Here is a 16,076-nt window from a genome sequence, read left to right as displayed (position 1 = left end):
TTACTCTACTGTGTGACCCTCATAGTTTGTGAAGAATGAAATGAAATGAAAAGGGCCAATTTAAACTATTTTCTCTGACACACAAACGTTTTGAAATGGTGTTCTGCTGTGGCATGTCTACAAATCCTCATTTTGCACAGTCCAGCAGCACAATAGCAGACATCCAGAAGTCATCAGTCATTTGATAAAAGGGTACCTCTGTTTATCTGATGATTAATGGGGTTTTAGTGCTGTGCAGAGCTGTGGGCCACTTGATCTCTGCAACCTGACCTGCAGGCTATTAAAGCCAGCGAAGACCATAGAAACATTTATGAGGGCACATGCGAATCTTTCCTCTTCTAATCACTTTTGTCGCTGCTGCTGATAATGAAGATGTGATGTGACCTTGGCCAGGGCCGTGATGCTTAGCAGGACATCAGGATATCATGAGCACACTTCAAATACAAGACACATGTTCATATGAGAACTTGCTCATATACATGAACATACATCATACATTTCTGATGTCTGAAGTATACTTCTACTCTTCTATTAGTATTATTAACCTGCTGATGGAAACACAAATATTCACATGTAGTCCGTCTGATTTAGTGCCCCTTCCCACATTTACACTTAAAGAATATCTCGTATGTTGAGGTACAACCGTAGCATCACTGCAGACACCACGCTCACTTGCTTTGTGATTTCAAGAGAGCACCAGCGATGAGTGTAAATAACACATGATGTGCCATATGTTTTTCCTTCAAGTAAATCCATTAACTCGTGTAACTAGCACACACAGCTCGGTTCTGAAGGCTATAGCAAATGACATTGCCGGAAGCGGATTTCAAATTGGCTAGAGAGGAGAACTCGCTTCGGTATGTGTGTGAGTCATTTTCAAGGGTAAACAGCCAGTGTACGAGTTGGAAAGGTCACCTATGTAGCCAGCCCCACAAGCTACTACTCTTAATAGCAAGTAAATAGATATTGCCAAATAGTCAGCTCTGTTTTCTTTTGTCTGAACCAAAGAATATTATAAGGTCTAAAGTGGGAACATAGCAGAGAATGAGGTGTAGAGGAAAAATTACTTTTTAGTTAAGTATTCATTAAATAGTACCAACTCCAGCAGACGTGCAGGTTGCTGAGTCTGGAAAAAGGCACTTCACTTGTCTGATTGTTTAAAATCCATAATCTACACGCGCAGCTGACACAGACCCATTTTAATGAAGCTCACATACATGATGGAGTGATCACAGAAGAGGCCTTTGTTATATTGTTGTGCTCCACATGTGCTGCGTTGCTCTAAATTCCAAATGATAATGAATGAGAGCAACAGACAACAGGGGCAGTGCACGCTGAATGAATGATCAGTGAATTTGTTCCAGCTAAATGTAGTTGTTTTAGTCCTTCACCCCATGCTGCCATTAAATGTGCCTGTGATTAGTGAGGCGCACACAGCCAACCTAATTATCCAACGCCACAGCCAAACCCTCTACATGATTACTAACAGTTTGTTTCTCACACTGCAATTATGTTCTTTACAAAGGCAAAAAGCTATGATTAAAGATAAAATGCTCGCTTTGAGAGTGTCGTCTGTGCATTTGTAAGTGTTCAGGTATCTAGGTGACAGCGTACATTGATTAAAGGAAGACAACAAAGCTAGCCACATTAGTTGCACCCCCACTGCCCACCGCTTTCTGTGTTAAGTACTTGAACGTTAAATAATAAGAGCAGTTTTTTGGAGGGATCTAATTTCTATCTTAAGACTTGCAAGAACAATCCACCTTTGTTCTGGAGCATATTTCACTGTTAACAGAGCCGTTCAGGGCTTGAAGGCTGCAGCACCACGGAGAAGAAACAGAGGCAAACTGGGTCAGATGACTGATGATGTAAGTACAGGGAGGTGAGATGTGTAAAAGAGTGTGAGACATGAGCAAATCCAAGACAGCGTTGCTCTGCTGAGATGCCGTCTAATAAAATTCAGATAAATGTGGGCATTTCCATAATTGCAGAGGAAACAATCAGTGTTACTGCATCCTATTATTAGAGCATTATAGAGGTCCCTGTGAGGGGAGGTTGGTGGTTTCAGGAGCATAAGATTGTGGCTTTTTTTAACCAGCAGGGGGCAGTGGAGCTGCAGCTGTGCGCCCCTGGAACTGCGAGTGTAAAGGCGAAAATGTGCTACATGCAGCGACCTACTGGCAAGCTGTATGTGTGTGTGTGTGTGTGTGTGTGTGTGTGTGTGTGTGAGGTTTCCCTCTGCTGAGTATTCCCTTCACAGCCTCACTAATGTTCGTCGCAATGGACAACCAGCATGCCTTGGTGACATTTGAAATGAACACCAGCAGACTCACTCATGATGGTGCAGGAACATGCTGGAGAGTGGAACACATGTAGGTGTGACACACGTGTGTGTGTGTGTGTGTGTGTGTGTGTCTATGATCCCACTCATTTGCATAGAGAAGTGGCAGGGGCTCAAGCGTCCCACACTCCCGGTCCTCTTGGCGACTCAGAGACGTGCACAAGTGTCCTCCGTAATCTGGTTAATTAAGATACTTTATCTCCCTGTACGTGTAATAAGACACATTCCTGATCAGTGCGTGTGAGGAACCTTATTGTGTCACTCTGAAAGCTATGGCTTTGTTGAGGTTTTGGTCATCGTTTTTATTTATGACAGGTGACAGCTGATGAATACATGCACAACCTCCCCTTCGGTCTTAAGACATTATCTGTACCATGAAAATCAACATCACCTGAACAAAGTTTGAGCAGATTCTGTCACAGTTCGTCCTCGATGCCTTTCAACTTTCTTTAAATTCATTACACGGCTTATTTCATTAGTTTATGTGATGAACTCAAGCTCCACAACCAAACACGGCTCTTGTATTCGACTGAGGTCAGAAACTCACCTTCATTGCCCTTTCATTCATTCCTCGCCTTTCCAGTTTCCTAAATGTTTGCAGATGAACACTAATAGTCCACTCTGTATGTGGATGACACGCTAATTAATCAACACACCATGCGAGCCAATCCAATAATATCCAACAGCCTCCAGCACGCAGCTAGCTGGCAGTAGTTTGTACAACCCTGAAGGGCTGCGAGTTCACATGTACAGTGTTTGTGTATGTATCAGTCGCTCCTGCGCGGAAATGCTGTAATATTACACGAGTGTGAACTGTGTATCGGTGCCGGGATTGTGTCTGTGCACACATTTAGCATAAAGAAATGGGTTTATATTCATAGCCCCCTGCTGACTTGGTCACACTCTGCCATGAAGCTATTCATTATGTGGTAGTATGCTGGAGATATTATGCAGCCTGGGCTCCCGCTCATGTCCAGAGGTTATTGGACTCTTGCCACACATTAAATGAGTTCCACTTTTTGGTAAACTTCATGTTCCCTCTCCCTCTGTTTTCTCTCTCTCTCTCTCTCACACACACACACTTCATGTTTAATTACATTTCTCTCTAGCAAACAGACCTGATCAAAAATAAACTTATTTTTAAATTTCTATTAAAGACGTCTGGCCACTGTGCAATCCGTCCCGTGGCATGACTGATTTTTAGTTTGATCAGTTGTTTGGGAAGACACTATTAGTATGCACATCTTGTGAAGCTTGCTGTTGCAGCCAATTGCTATTTGGCCAATGGTAAATTTGTGTTATCTAAGCCAACACTTTGATCATTCTTGCCTGGCTAGATATTCAGCAAACATCCAGAAGACAATGAGCTGTTTTGAATTTTGTTTATGCTGTTTATTGAATTTTGTAGTGCCGTGGCTCTGTGCGTTAACACGTGTAAATATACGCACAAACACATGCTCACATGCGTGCACTACTACACAAGTTCAAACACAAACTGAGAGGACTTCTCATTAATTTTTTTTTTGCAGGGAATAGAGAGAGAGAGAGAGAGAGTGGGATGTGGGCTATGAAGGAGTAAAGGATTGATGGGAAGCTGGGAGGTACAGGCAAGGTGATTAAAAACTCAAGCTACAGATGTTTCTGGAACACTTCAAAGTGGTGTGCCTGCCAGTGCCAGCGCTGGGCATGATGCATTATTGAGATGATGCCCACCTGGCACCTGGCGCTGACATCACATGCCCGGTCCACCTGGCACCGTGCAGTCACATGGGTGACACTCTGGGTCACACCTCCCTGCGCAAACCCCAGCTCTCGGTGTGATGAAGGGCATCAGGGGAAACGCCACACATGCTCAACATCGACCTCAAAGGCAGCAAACTGGGGCATGTGCCGTTGGTAAAGTTGACTTCGTGAAGTGGGGAGGCAGGAAATGTTCTTGTGAAGTACTGAAGTGTACGTCCTCTCTTACTTTGCTTGTGTATTGAGTAAGACGACAGGCTATTTCTTTACCTGTGTGCAGGATTTATACCTTAAGTAGAATCCCCACAATGGTACTACATTATGTACTACAACATTTTTTATTCTTACCAAATAAATTATATAAATGCAATGATTCAGAAGAGTCTATAACATTAAAGAAAGGAAAGCTCAGGAATCTTTCTGGAATATATTCAGCCTTTGAGTAGCCTACACTATGATGCAATTCTTTCTGTTGAATATTTCAGCAGCCCCCTTAACATTGTCCTCTGTCAAAGAACATTTGGAGGTCACACAGTGTGTTTGTGAGTGTGCATGGATATCCATGTGTGTTTCTCCTGCCAGTGTCCCCTGACACCTGTACTCTCTCAGGGTGTGAGGAACAGACAGAGGCCACAGTCACAGGTCTCAGACCAGTGGGGTGTGAAATGAATCAGAAGGCCAACACTGTCTCCCCCCTGCTGCACGCACACCTATCAAAGTGTGGTGTTCGCGTGTGTAGCCTATGTGTGTGTGTGTGTGTGTGAGAGAGAGAGAAAAAGAGAGAGGGACAGAGAAAGAGAGAGATGGGCGAGACAGAGTCCTGAGAGGATAGCATTAAGATACAGAGAAACTAGAAAGAAAGGAAAAGGGACAGGAAACATCTACACTGTGGTTTTTGGCTGCAATAATAGCACCACAATAAATAAAGTCAGTTTAAATATTTATGTATGCTGTAACACATTCTGGTGAGAAATTGTGTTTCAAGTGTTGGTGCTCAAGCTTCAACAATTCATTGTAATTTAGTCCTTCTTGTTACTCCGGCTGGATTACCAGTTGGGCAAAGGGGATATCTGACCACAGACTCTGTGGGCTCTTAAAAACTCCGGCTTCAAAGCGCGTTAGTTGGTACGAGGAATTTGATTTAATACAAATTTAGGAGGAAATTTGAACTAATTAAGTGTATGTGAAAATCTAAATGTAATAGTTTTTATTATTCTGTTTCATATTGTGCTCATATTCCTGCAGGAGTGCTGGTTCCATTGGACTGTGAGGGAAGTTGCCAGGACTAAGTTGTACACCGACTGTTTAACGAAATGAAAAAGAAAAAGTAACAGCCAGTAGTTCTGAGGTGTCCTTCACTGTGGAGATGAAGGAGAGTTTGTTTTTATACTGTGTCGCTGTCGCTGTATGGGGAAAGTTTTTCTGAGCTCCCCTTAAATCTGAGAGTAAGACGTATGTGTGTGTGTGTGTGTGTGTGTGTGCTAATAGGAGTTTTTAGCATTACAACTAGTGTGGAGGCAATGATCGCCCAATAAGAAACTTACAAAAGCAAAGACAAAAGAGACAAGTCCAGTGTGCATTTAGTTTATACTTATTTTGGACATTTAACTATTTACTACCACTGTAAAATGATTCAATATCATTGGGAAATAGTCCAATTTCCATCTGTGATGGTGGAAAATCCATTTATGCTTTTGTTTGTGTTTTGCTTTTTGCTTAAAGTTTAGAAACTTTAGTTTAATGCACATAACTGTACAGATATAGTTCTTTTGTGTTGTCCCATTCATGAGTAATATTATCTCTTCTGTAATTGCTGCCCTCTCTACTGCAAATTCCCCCACTGAGTAACGAATAAAGGTTTATCTTATCTTTTCTTGTGTCATCTTTAGAGAAGACAATGGAAACATCTTGTGTCCATTATTAAACATTTTGCATAAATACTTCTGGATTTCAAATAGAGAGGACTAGAGGCACTTTTAGTGACCTTTAACAATGCAAGTCAAGTTGTTTGGGGGCCACATTCAAACTATTATAGAAAGAGCAATATTCATCTACTTTTGCATTTTAAAAAGTAAATGATGTTCTTTTCCAGGAAGACAGCGTCATTTATCTCCTGCTCTAGCACAGTAAGCACAGTCCATCTCTTTCCTCAACATTTATCTAAGAAGTACACAGAGTTCATGTGCGCTCCGACTCTCAGGATCACAGCCGGCAACAAGAAACACGGGGCGCATCCGGCTTCCTGATAGGTCGCAACCGCTGTCAATCACCTCCTCTGACTGCTCCGCAGCGCCCCCCACAGGCGCACCGCGGCAGCGCAGCTCCAGCATCGACGCTGAGAGTCGAGGCACTTGCGGCTCGTCTGCAGCGACCAGGGACAGAAGAGGAGAGACGGAGAGAGATCCTCACCTCCTCAAACAGCGAGTGAGGCAGCGGCAGAGGAAGAGCAGAGGCTGTGGAGATAAAGAGAGAGGGAGAAAGCAAAAAGCAAAAAGCAAAAAGCAAGCCGCGGCTTGGACCTCCAGCGAGGAGTGTTTAATTGTCGGCGCTTTATTAACCTGCGAAGTGTCCAGTTCCCACAGAGATCCGACATGTCATCGTCCGGGAAAGACAGCAGCGGTGCCCAACATGCCAATTACGTGGGACCTTACCGTTTGGAGAAGACGCTCGGCAAAGGACAGACAGGTTAGTTTGTCCCCCCCCCCTCCACCACCACCACCACCACCACCACCACCCCACTCCCTTTAAAATTGCACAATGTATTTTCGGGGGCGAGTTGAATTTCGTCCGGCTGGGTGTCTGCAGGTGATAAATAACTAAGTGCTCAGTTCCAAACACCTGGCCGGTCTTGGGTGGAGGGATTTCAGGGGGCTGTTATTTCGCCGGTGAGCTGACATAATCATTGTTCACACAGCGGGATGTGTGTGTGTGTGTGTGTGTGTGTGTGTGTGTGTGTGTGTGTGTGGTGTGTGCGCGCGTATCCAGGAGCAGCGTGGAAAGCATCCAGCACCACAGATGATGACAGTGTGACTGTCTGTGCTATGAAAATGAACTTTTTGTGCCCTGACTCTCCTGCTTGTGCGTGTCTGTGTTCTGTGATTGGAGCAACGCCGTTAATCCCCGATTTGCCTGATACATTGATCTATTCTTAGTCCGCAGGCAGGCAGGCAGGGAAGGAGGCAGGCGTTTCTTCCATAGGCTGCCGACTGCAATACGTGGGTTTCCTCGGATGTGGAGTAGAAGGTCCCACCTTGACAGATTACACCATGAGCTGGGAAATCAGAGCTGCACTGGTCTATATTCATAAACCCCAGGGGATGTAACTGGGCTTCCTAAGAAAGGAGCACATGCTTTATCTCAGCATAGACTGCAATGACACTGCAGTTTGTTAAAGTTGCACATTACACTTTGCACGATTAAAGGCAAAGGAGGGCTTTGTGCCACATTATGCGTGTTTAAGGTGCGTGTGCATGCGTTCAGTTCTTGTTTGAGTACTGTTGGTAGCACTGGGGACAGTACAGTGAGAATCCTCTGCGGTCAAGTGCGTGCAGCCAGTGGAGCCATGTGAAACGAGCAGGCGGAGATGCTCAGGAGTGATGCAGCATGCCATGTAAGCTCACCACCTTGAAAAACGGGGAGGGTTAGAGACTTTTCCTCTTCTCTCCTCTACGTCCCTGCCCAGAGATTTTCCTCCCATCTGCTGCCTAAAACGGCTACAATAGGCGTTACTTCCCCTGCCCGATCCAGCTGGTCATGCTGAGCAGCCGTGTGTGCTTATAAATGCTTGTGTGTTCACTCAGACACTGTAGTTCACTCACCTGGCCGGTCCTCACTATTCATTAACTGAGTCTGTTGCTTTGCAGTCCCATCATGTCCCTGCATGTGTGCCATCATAACGGATGCTCTTTGACGTCAACACAGCACGGAACAGTCAGTCATTCATAAATGCACCAATGTTCAATTCTCAAACATGTTTGATCCATAGGAAGGGTCGGTTCATTATTATTATCACATCTGCAGCGTGATGACTGGAGTTTAATCTAACCTTGCAAACTGTTGTTCCAGCTGTTTGTTTTCTTTTCATGACAGATTCAGTATTAAAACCACCTTGGCTTTTCTCCCTTTCTCCTGCAACACATATTTATTCATTTGTGTTTACAGGAGGATCTCTCACTCACAGCCAGACTCAGCTTTGGTTCAGCTCTCAAGAGTGTTTAATGGCTGTTTATGGTGGGATAGAGCTGGCACATAGTCTCCTGGGTACAGACATTTAATGACACGGCGTCACTGAAATCATCCACAGCTCAGGATGTATTTACGTGACTGTTGAGGCAGATTTGGATTCATTTTCTTCCATGACGGAGACATGCAAGTGTATGTTTGTAGGCCACAGGTCAGCATTGGTAAATAACTTGTGCCAAACTTCTTAGCTCGAGGATGTCAGACTTTTTTCCTTACTTTTGATTTGGAGAACTGTTTCATGTAGGAAATGTCTAATTAAACAACACATTCATTTGAAGCACATTTGGCCTGATTTTTCAATTACATTTTCCTCTTTCAAATCTATAGCAACAACCAGGCCCAGTATTTTATGTGCATGTGTGTTCTGTGTTAGAAAAATCATTTGTTTGCTGGCTTCTGCGTGGCTCATCCATGCCAAACCTATTCAGATTAATGACGCTGCATAATGTCCCATTCGGCCATTAACCATTCGATAATCTGTCAGATCTCTTTCCCAGGCCCCATGGAAAGGGTTGGCCTGGCAACTGTGAGCACCCAATGGGCCGGTCTTGATCGTGAGCGGCAGCTGGGAACATCCAGTGGGCTAAATCCCTCGTGAGATTTCCCAGGCTGCGGTTGGCTGGTATTATTAGAGGGGAGAAAGCGGAAGGACTGTAGTTGATCTGGCCGCCCTGCTCAGAGGAGTGGTGCTGTTCCGTGTTCATTAAGTGATTAAGGCTTGTGCTGACACTCAGATGCACATACACATACACACACGGCCACAACAGTGGTTCTGGTTTGGCTTCCTGATCTAATCCCCTACACAGCTAAAGTCCCCTCGGCTCTCACTCACGCACTCACGTGGCCCGAGGTAGCATGGGCTGGCCCACTCTAGCTTAGCAACTTAGCATATTAGTAATCCAAGTAACTTGCACAGGACAGGCTACAGGTACAGCTTTGCTTTAAAAAAAATGACACATGCACAGTAAAAACAGCACGTTGTATGATCTTCTTTAAGGTTTTTATATTTTTTCAGGACTGATCGAGAATGCGTTTGTACAATTTACACTGCACTTAACCATTCAAGTGTTGTGCTTGAGTAGCAAAACCTGGTCAGTATATTTTATATGTTTATGTGGGAATGTTTCAACTTCAAGCCTGAGTTTTTCCCTTAAACTTGCACTGTCACATTGCCAGTCATCCCCTTTTTCAATCAACCACCAAATTAGCCCCACGTGTTGCATTGTGTTGCTCTATCTTAGTCTCTAGGGCGTCTAATCGATGTCATGATGTGACAGGAACTTGACTTCCAAGTTAATATACAGTATATTAAATTTAGAACTCCTTTTCAATGTGTCTGCTGTTGGTGACAGCCTCCTTGTACAGTATTTCAGAATCTAGAAGCTTTGCTTGACAAAGCTGAAGATTGTGGATTTGTATTTTTGCCAGTGCACCGACTTAAGACGGGCTGAATCACTGCTCTGTTCCACTAATGCTTCAGAAAACATTGCTGTGCTTTGCCTTACTTAGTTCCTGAAGGCTGTTGATTAGTAGAATAGAGGCCTATTGTCTTGAAAACATTGCCTGTTAATCCAGTGTAAGTCCTGTTTTTTGCACGACTTCGATATTGACAGGCTAAGAGTTGGAGGTTGATGTGTAGGCTTCTTGATTCTTTAATTGACGTTTGGAGAGTGAAAACATCTGTGCTGTAGGGGTTTATATATTGACTGTTCATCTGACAAAAAGCTGCTTGTGATGTTGTGTCTTGCTCACCCTTTGTGTTTCTGTCTGTCTACTGGTGTTCTGGGTTCACCAGGTTTTACCTCTTCTTGCTGTTTCCATGCCATCAAAGTCCAGACCACTGTCTGACTATTGGAGGTTTTGCTTGTTTGTCTTTCTGTATGAATGAATAAAAAAGCTCTCATTTGTCTTCTTTGTTTATTTACACATAAAGATACATGTACACATTTACTAGATCATTGTGGGAGTCCGTCAGATTCTACGGTAACTTAAAACCGTTAATTTGACATTGATTGATAGTCGGTGAGCCGGGGATGGTTGATTCAGATCAATGAGCACTCCCATAGATTTCCTGTCTGGTGGAAGAGATCCATACTGTTTCACAGCACATGATATTCCTGATGATGACAAGTGAGGAGGGAATGTTCAGTCGATGCTGTCAATGAAAAACCACTTGGCAAATCCACAGAAACTAAATGCGTGAGTGTATACGCTTGTGAAGGGTAGGGAACCTCAAACTACGGGTGACGTATAACATGCATGCCATTCAAATAATCTTAAAAATTAATGTAGAGCTCAACCACAGGTCTTCCCTGCACTCTCAAGATTACCCAGACGGGTTTCAGTGGGCCTGTTCAGAGATTCAGGTCAGAGATGCCATGACCCAGTGGCTCTGCCTGGTAGCACCCTGTGTTACCAAGCTGGATCAGAGCTGTGGAGCAGGAAGCCAAGCCTGCATGGTCTCAGCTGTTTCACTGTTTGGCTAAAGCCAAAGCCCTGCTCCCTGAGCCCTGAAATGCATCCTAAATGGTGGGAGGCTGGTGTGTGAGTGTGTCTGCGCCTCAGCTCACTTGTTGTTTTCTATTTGTGAGCTTTGTGTTTAAACCATGAGTGTACGTTCAGGTACAGTATGTACTGTACGCGTAGGCGCTGTTGCATCAGTGTTACTGATCACTGTGAGACATGACTATGGGCAAATGAATGGGGCTTCAGTAAATGAAACCAGGACTTATCCCACAGTCTTTTCACTGTCCATGACTTTGGTTAACGTTTTAAAGTGGTGATAGTCTCTGTCTGGATAGTGTAATGGTAACTGGTGGTCCTCCATGCGGGAGACTGAGGTTCGAATCCCAGCTGTGGGCTCCTTTAAGGGTCCTAAGGCAAGACCTCCCAACGCTTTCCTCTCTGCCTCGTACCTTGTACCTTGCTTTGGATAAAAGCGTCTGCCAAATGTCTAAATGAAAATGTACATGTAAGTGTAAATCTACCTCGCTCCATCTCTCTCCGTCTCTGTCTCTCTTCCCATGGCCAGTCAAGATTCATACAGGGACTCAGCCATGTGGTAAATCAGACAAGACCTCGGTGGAATTGCATCGATTGAGAGGAATGTATGTAGCCAACGATTTTCAGGGATTAATGATGAGGAAAGAGGTGGAGAACTGGGGGGAGGAGAGGGAAGGATGAAGGCAAGGAGAAGGAGGAGCAGAGGAAAAAAAAAAACTTGAACTGAGAGAGAGCAAGAAACAGTCTTGAACGTTCTGACTGCTGTGGAGGTTATTAATTAAGGCGAGGTATTGATCACCCTCTTCATTATCCTCCCCTCCTCCTTGATTTTCATGTCTCTATTGCTGACCTCCAAAGGAGAAAAGGGCTCAATCTTTAAATGGGAGGTCACTAAATAAGCGAAGGATTGCTGGAATAGCCTCTGTGGGCACTCATGAATGAATGTGTTTTTATGTGTCTGTTCTTTGGACAGTTCCCATCACATCCTATTTGGATTTCATTCTAACTCAGTGCATCCACCGTCACTGTTTCCCTGCCATGTTATATAGCGCGGAGAATCAGGTTAGGACGACATGGTGCTATGGTCCATTTTCTCTCAGTTATACCAAGACACGCTACACACACAGAAATGAAATCTCATTCCTTCACTATGTCCATCTCTTTCTCTCTATTGCTGAGATCCCAAGCTGCTGTGCTTTGTGTAATGTGTTATCGTCTCGCGCTATTTAGAATTTCATGGTGCTAGTTTTTCAGCGCAGCAGAGAGAATACAAGCAGAAACGCAATATTTCTGGTGCTCCCAATTGTTACATTTCTATGTGACTTCACACTGTTGCTTAAATAAAATATGTGTGTGCTGCTATGCTTCGAGACATCTCTGTACCAGCCCTAGACTTTGTGCACTTTTGATGGTGCCGTTCAGCCAGTCACCAAGTCAGCAGTCATGTCTTTTTGGTCTTCGGCGTGGCGGGTTTAAGACGTACAGTATATTAAACGTCTGTGCACACAGCAGTAGGCTTAATCAGCCTGTTTGTCTCTTACTCTCCTCTCTCACCCAGCTCAGATTAACCCTTGCTGAGCCGCCTGTCTGGCTCTGACTGTGAGAACACTGGGTTGGTTGCCAAGGTTGGTTGTCTGGTTGTCATGGTTTCCCTGCTTCTTGCTGGTTCCCAGTCTGCCCTCAGATTGAAGAAAGAATGGAAATACTCTTTATCTCTCCTCTTACTTTCCTTTCTTGCTTTCTGTCTGTGTATCATTTGCGTTCCTCTCATTGTCTAGCTGTTTAATTGTCTGCAATTTGGAGTCAGCGTTGTGACAGCTATACAATTCTGAAACCTTTCGATATGTTGTGTGGAAGTACGTTGTGTGCACTTTATTTCACTTATTTCATTAAATCTGCCTTGTGTCTAGATGTAATTGTTAAAATCACTATATGACAGAATGCATGACTAATGGTTTCACATGTGAGCGGCATGTGTATGCATGTGCATGCTTGTGGATCCATGTGCTTGTGCGTGTGCTCAGACATACGGTCATGGATCAGACAGGCTTGCCCTGCTCTGTGCTCTGCGCTCTGCGCTCTGTGCTGTGTTCCCATTTAAATCTGGGAGATTAGCACATGTGGGGAGCCTCGGCTTTAGTTGTTGTCAGCTCAGCTAGCATTGGCAGGTTGTCCTCAGATCGGGGGGGAAGCTCAGTGCTCATCCCCTATTGCTGTCTGTCCTGCTGTACCGTATCCATTAATAAATAGATAGGTGGGCCAGTGACCTTGACTTTGGTACAGTTTTCAAACTGCTGCAACTATGGATGAGGGTTTGACTACATTTCATCAAATTTGAATCGGGTTCCAAATGTGTTTATCAAATCTGAATCATTTTTAAATCCCTTATCACATCTGTTTAAGGATTTAAGATTCTTGTTGCTAATATTAATTCAACATTGTTATTCAGTGAATGTGAGTTATAGATGCTGCTAATATTTTGCATACACAATGCGCTGGTCATAAACACACTACAGGTCATAAATATGGTGGGTCACAGAAAATTGTATAACACTGACTGTAAACTAAGACTGAACACTCATCCTTCTTAAATTATCAAAATAATACAAGTTCTCACTTTTCGCAAGCTGGACAACAGATAAATATTTATTGTTTGTAGATGTCCAATGTCGGAGAGAGGTTATCTAAACAAAGCATGCCTATAAAAGCTTCAGTATGGGATTCATTTGGCTGGCCCGGAACCACATGCAAAATGGAGCCAGCTACCACAGCCCATCACTAACTAGCAGCACAATCAAAACTGATGGTGGTGACCTTCCAGTGATGAATATAGCCGCATGGTTTGGGAGTACTTTGAAAAACCATTGTCATTTAGCACAGACCACTGCTGCATCCTGAAATGCAACTCGAAACCGTCTTACATAAGTAGGAAGCAGAACAATGCCAGGCCTCATTCTTTATGTTCTCCAACACGGTGGCTTTGTAGACAGAGTTTGTGCTCTGGAGTGGGCTGCCGGCAGTCCAGATCCGTCTCCTACTGAAAATCAATGGCACACTGTTAAATCCCAAGTTGGTGGTTATGTCCCAATTCCCTTAATTGATTATTCCTTGATCATCACTCGCCGTGGAAGCTGTTCCACTCTTCCTTCTTAAAGGATGTCCCAAACCCTTTGATTTTGCTCTGGGGATTGAGGATCGGGGATTGTGGATCAATTTTTGGGGTCCAAAGGGTCCACTAGACGATCCTCTGTAGAAGTCCTTTACTGGACACCAGATCACGGCACCTGCAAGGTTTTATACTGAAGTGCACTGATAACAAACATGACCAATGTAAGATACCCAAATTAGTTTTCTGTGTTTTCAGATCCATCTTTTAGATCAGGGATTTGAAGGTCTCAATAACAAAGAGCAGTGAACAACTAGAAATAGGCTGTTTCTCTTTGAGATCTCTAATTTACTACTCATCATTTATTTTAGTTGGTAAATGTTCTTTTATATGAATTGATTAATATGTCATAGCTGGATGTGTTTAGCAAACCAGAAGACGACTAGATACCAGGACTGAGGGTGCATTAATGATGTCATTACAACCTGGTTTACTGTTTTCAATCATTATGTTGTCTGTTTTTGAAAAGATCTCAACTTTTCTGGATTGATTCTGGTTTGGACTGCGTTTCCAGTATGAAACAGTGAATGACTTTTAAAATGAATGACTATTAAATTACATGAAACGGCGCCTTTGCTTCAGCAGACCTGCTGGCAACTCCCATTGGACTGTTTTCTAAGAAAAAGTACATGAATGAAAATATGCACTCATTTACAGTGTGCAGCTCATCCCAGATGGCAGGGGCAGGGTAATTGTGATGCATTCCGAGTTTCCACTGCTACTCTCTTTGTTGTCAGCTCTTTAGGCTATAAAACCCAATGTCGCCGATGCCTGAAACACCTGAGATGTGGCTTGGCATGTGAAATGAAACAGGCAAGCCTCAATGAGATTAGGTTAGATGAGCAGGATTGGTCACAAACCAACAACCTGTTCTGGCCACTTCTCCCTGTGGCACTGACTTCCAACACTTGGCCTGACTAGTGACAGTTATTGCTATGTTAGCTATATCAACTGATTTTACCTCAAAACATCAAGGAGGTAGTTATTCATAAAGAGGGGACGGTGAGAGCATTCACTTTGTCCGATGACGCTGGGGAGTGCTGTGGCCAGTTCACAGTAAAATCACCTGGATTACAGGTGTTATGGGATCATTGATCCAGCCAAGACGCACTGTTTCTTCTGTTTGCTTTTTGTGCATCATCAAATCATGTCTTGGTGCTTTGCATTTGCTGCCAGATCAAATCCTCTGTCGTGACACAGGGAGATGTCATATTTGAGGTAGTGAATCCAGAAGGAGTCTGTGTTGTTTTCCCCCATTTGGTGTGAGTTGTAGATTTAACCCCCTCCTCCTCCTCCTCCTCCTCCTCCTCCGTTCCTTCAGATCTCTGGCCTTGTTGTGCTGTGCTGTTTTATGAAAGTATTTCAGCATAAATCTTTTAATACGGCCAGCACGCTCTCCCATTTGGATTTAGCTCTACTTTTATTGGCTAATGGTCCACCAACCAGCATTCAACGTTCTGTCTGTATGATGATGCAACCTCTTATAGTGGAGGGCAGCAATACACAGTACTCAACAGACTACCTCAATAAACAACAAAAGATTCATTCCTTTATACCTAATATTTGATACACTATATTATTCCTGTTCTTATGTGACCTAGAAAGTTTTAATTATCTCTCAAATTGTTAAATTTATAAACATGTACTTTGCAATCTAAATCTCCTGTGTTGTTTATTTTGTTGTGAAATTAAGTCCAGTTCCTCACTGCTGTGAGGCCAGGGGGTTAATTTTTCTCTTTCTGCTCATTTATTACAATTCCTTTATTCTTGCTTTTTAGCTCACTTGCTTAGTTTTTGTTTTCCAAATTTTGTGACCTTTTCAGGTCTTACGCTCCATTTTCTTACCCCCTTTCTGTCTAATGAAAGCAAGTGATGAAGTAGTGGAACGCTTCATCTCTTTATCTAAGATAGTAAAAAAAAAAACAAACAAACAAAAAAACAAAAGCTGATTTCTAAAGTGGCTGCAGATGTTGCTGCCGCGTTTTTGCTCTGCACTGCGTGTGTGTGTTCTTGTCTGAGTGCTGGTGTGTGCACTGCATTCCCCAGTTTCATGAGCCTTGCTGATACACAACAGCGTCTGAGAGT

General features: G+C 43.6%; 1 protein-coding gene across 1 annotated transcript in view; it reads left to right on the top strand.

The window, feature by feature from the left end:
• The first annotated feature begins 6,480 nt into the window (after positions 1-6,480).
• brsk2a (BR serine/threonine kinase 2a) overlaps positions 6,481-16,076 on the top strand; it is a 137,492-nt gene continuing 127,896 nt past the window's right edge. Inside the window, exon 1 of the mRNA XM_026364712.1 lies at positions 6,481-6,766. Coding sequence (XP_026220497.1) covers positions 6,673-6,766 — 94 coding nt within the window. The 5' untranslated portion in view covers positions 6,481-6,672. The remainder of the gene's footprint in view (positions 6,767-16,076) is intronic.

Source organism: Anabas testudineus, chromosome 6 (assembly GCF_900324465.2).
Source record: "Anabas testudineus chromosome 6, fAnaTes1.2, whole genome shotgun sequence".
Classification (NCBI taxonomy): Eukaryota; Metazoa; Chordata; class Actinopteri; order Anabantiformes; family Anabantidae; genus Anabas; species Anabas testudineus.
The sequence above is the reverse complement of the archived record's forward strand: the minus strand, read 5'-3'. Positions and strand labels throughout refer to the sequence as shown.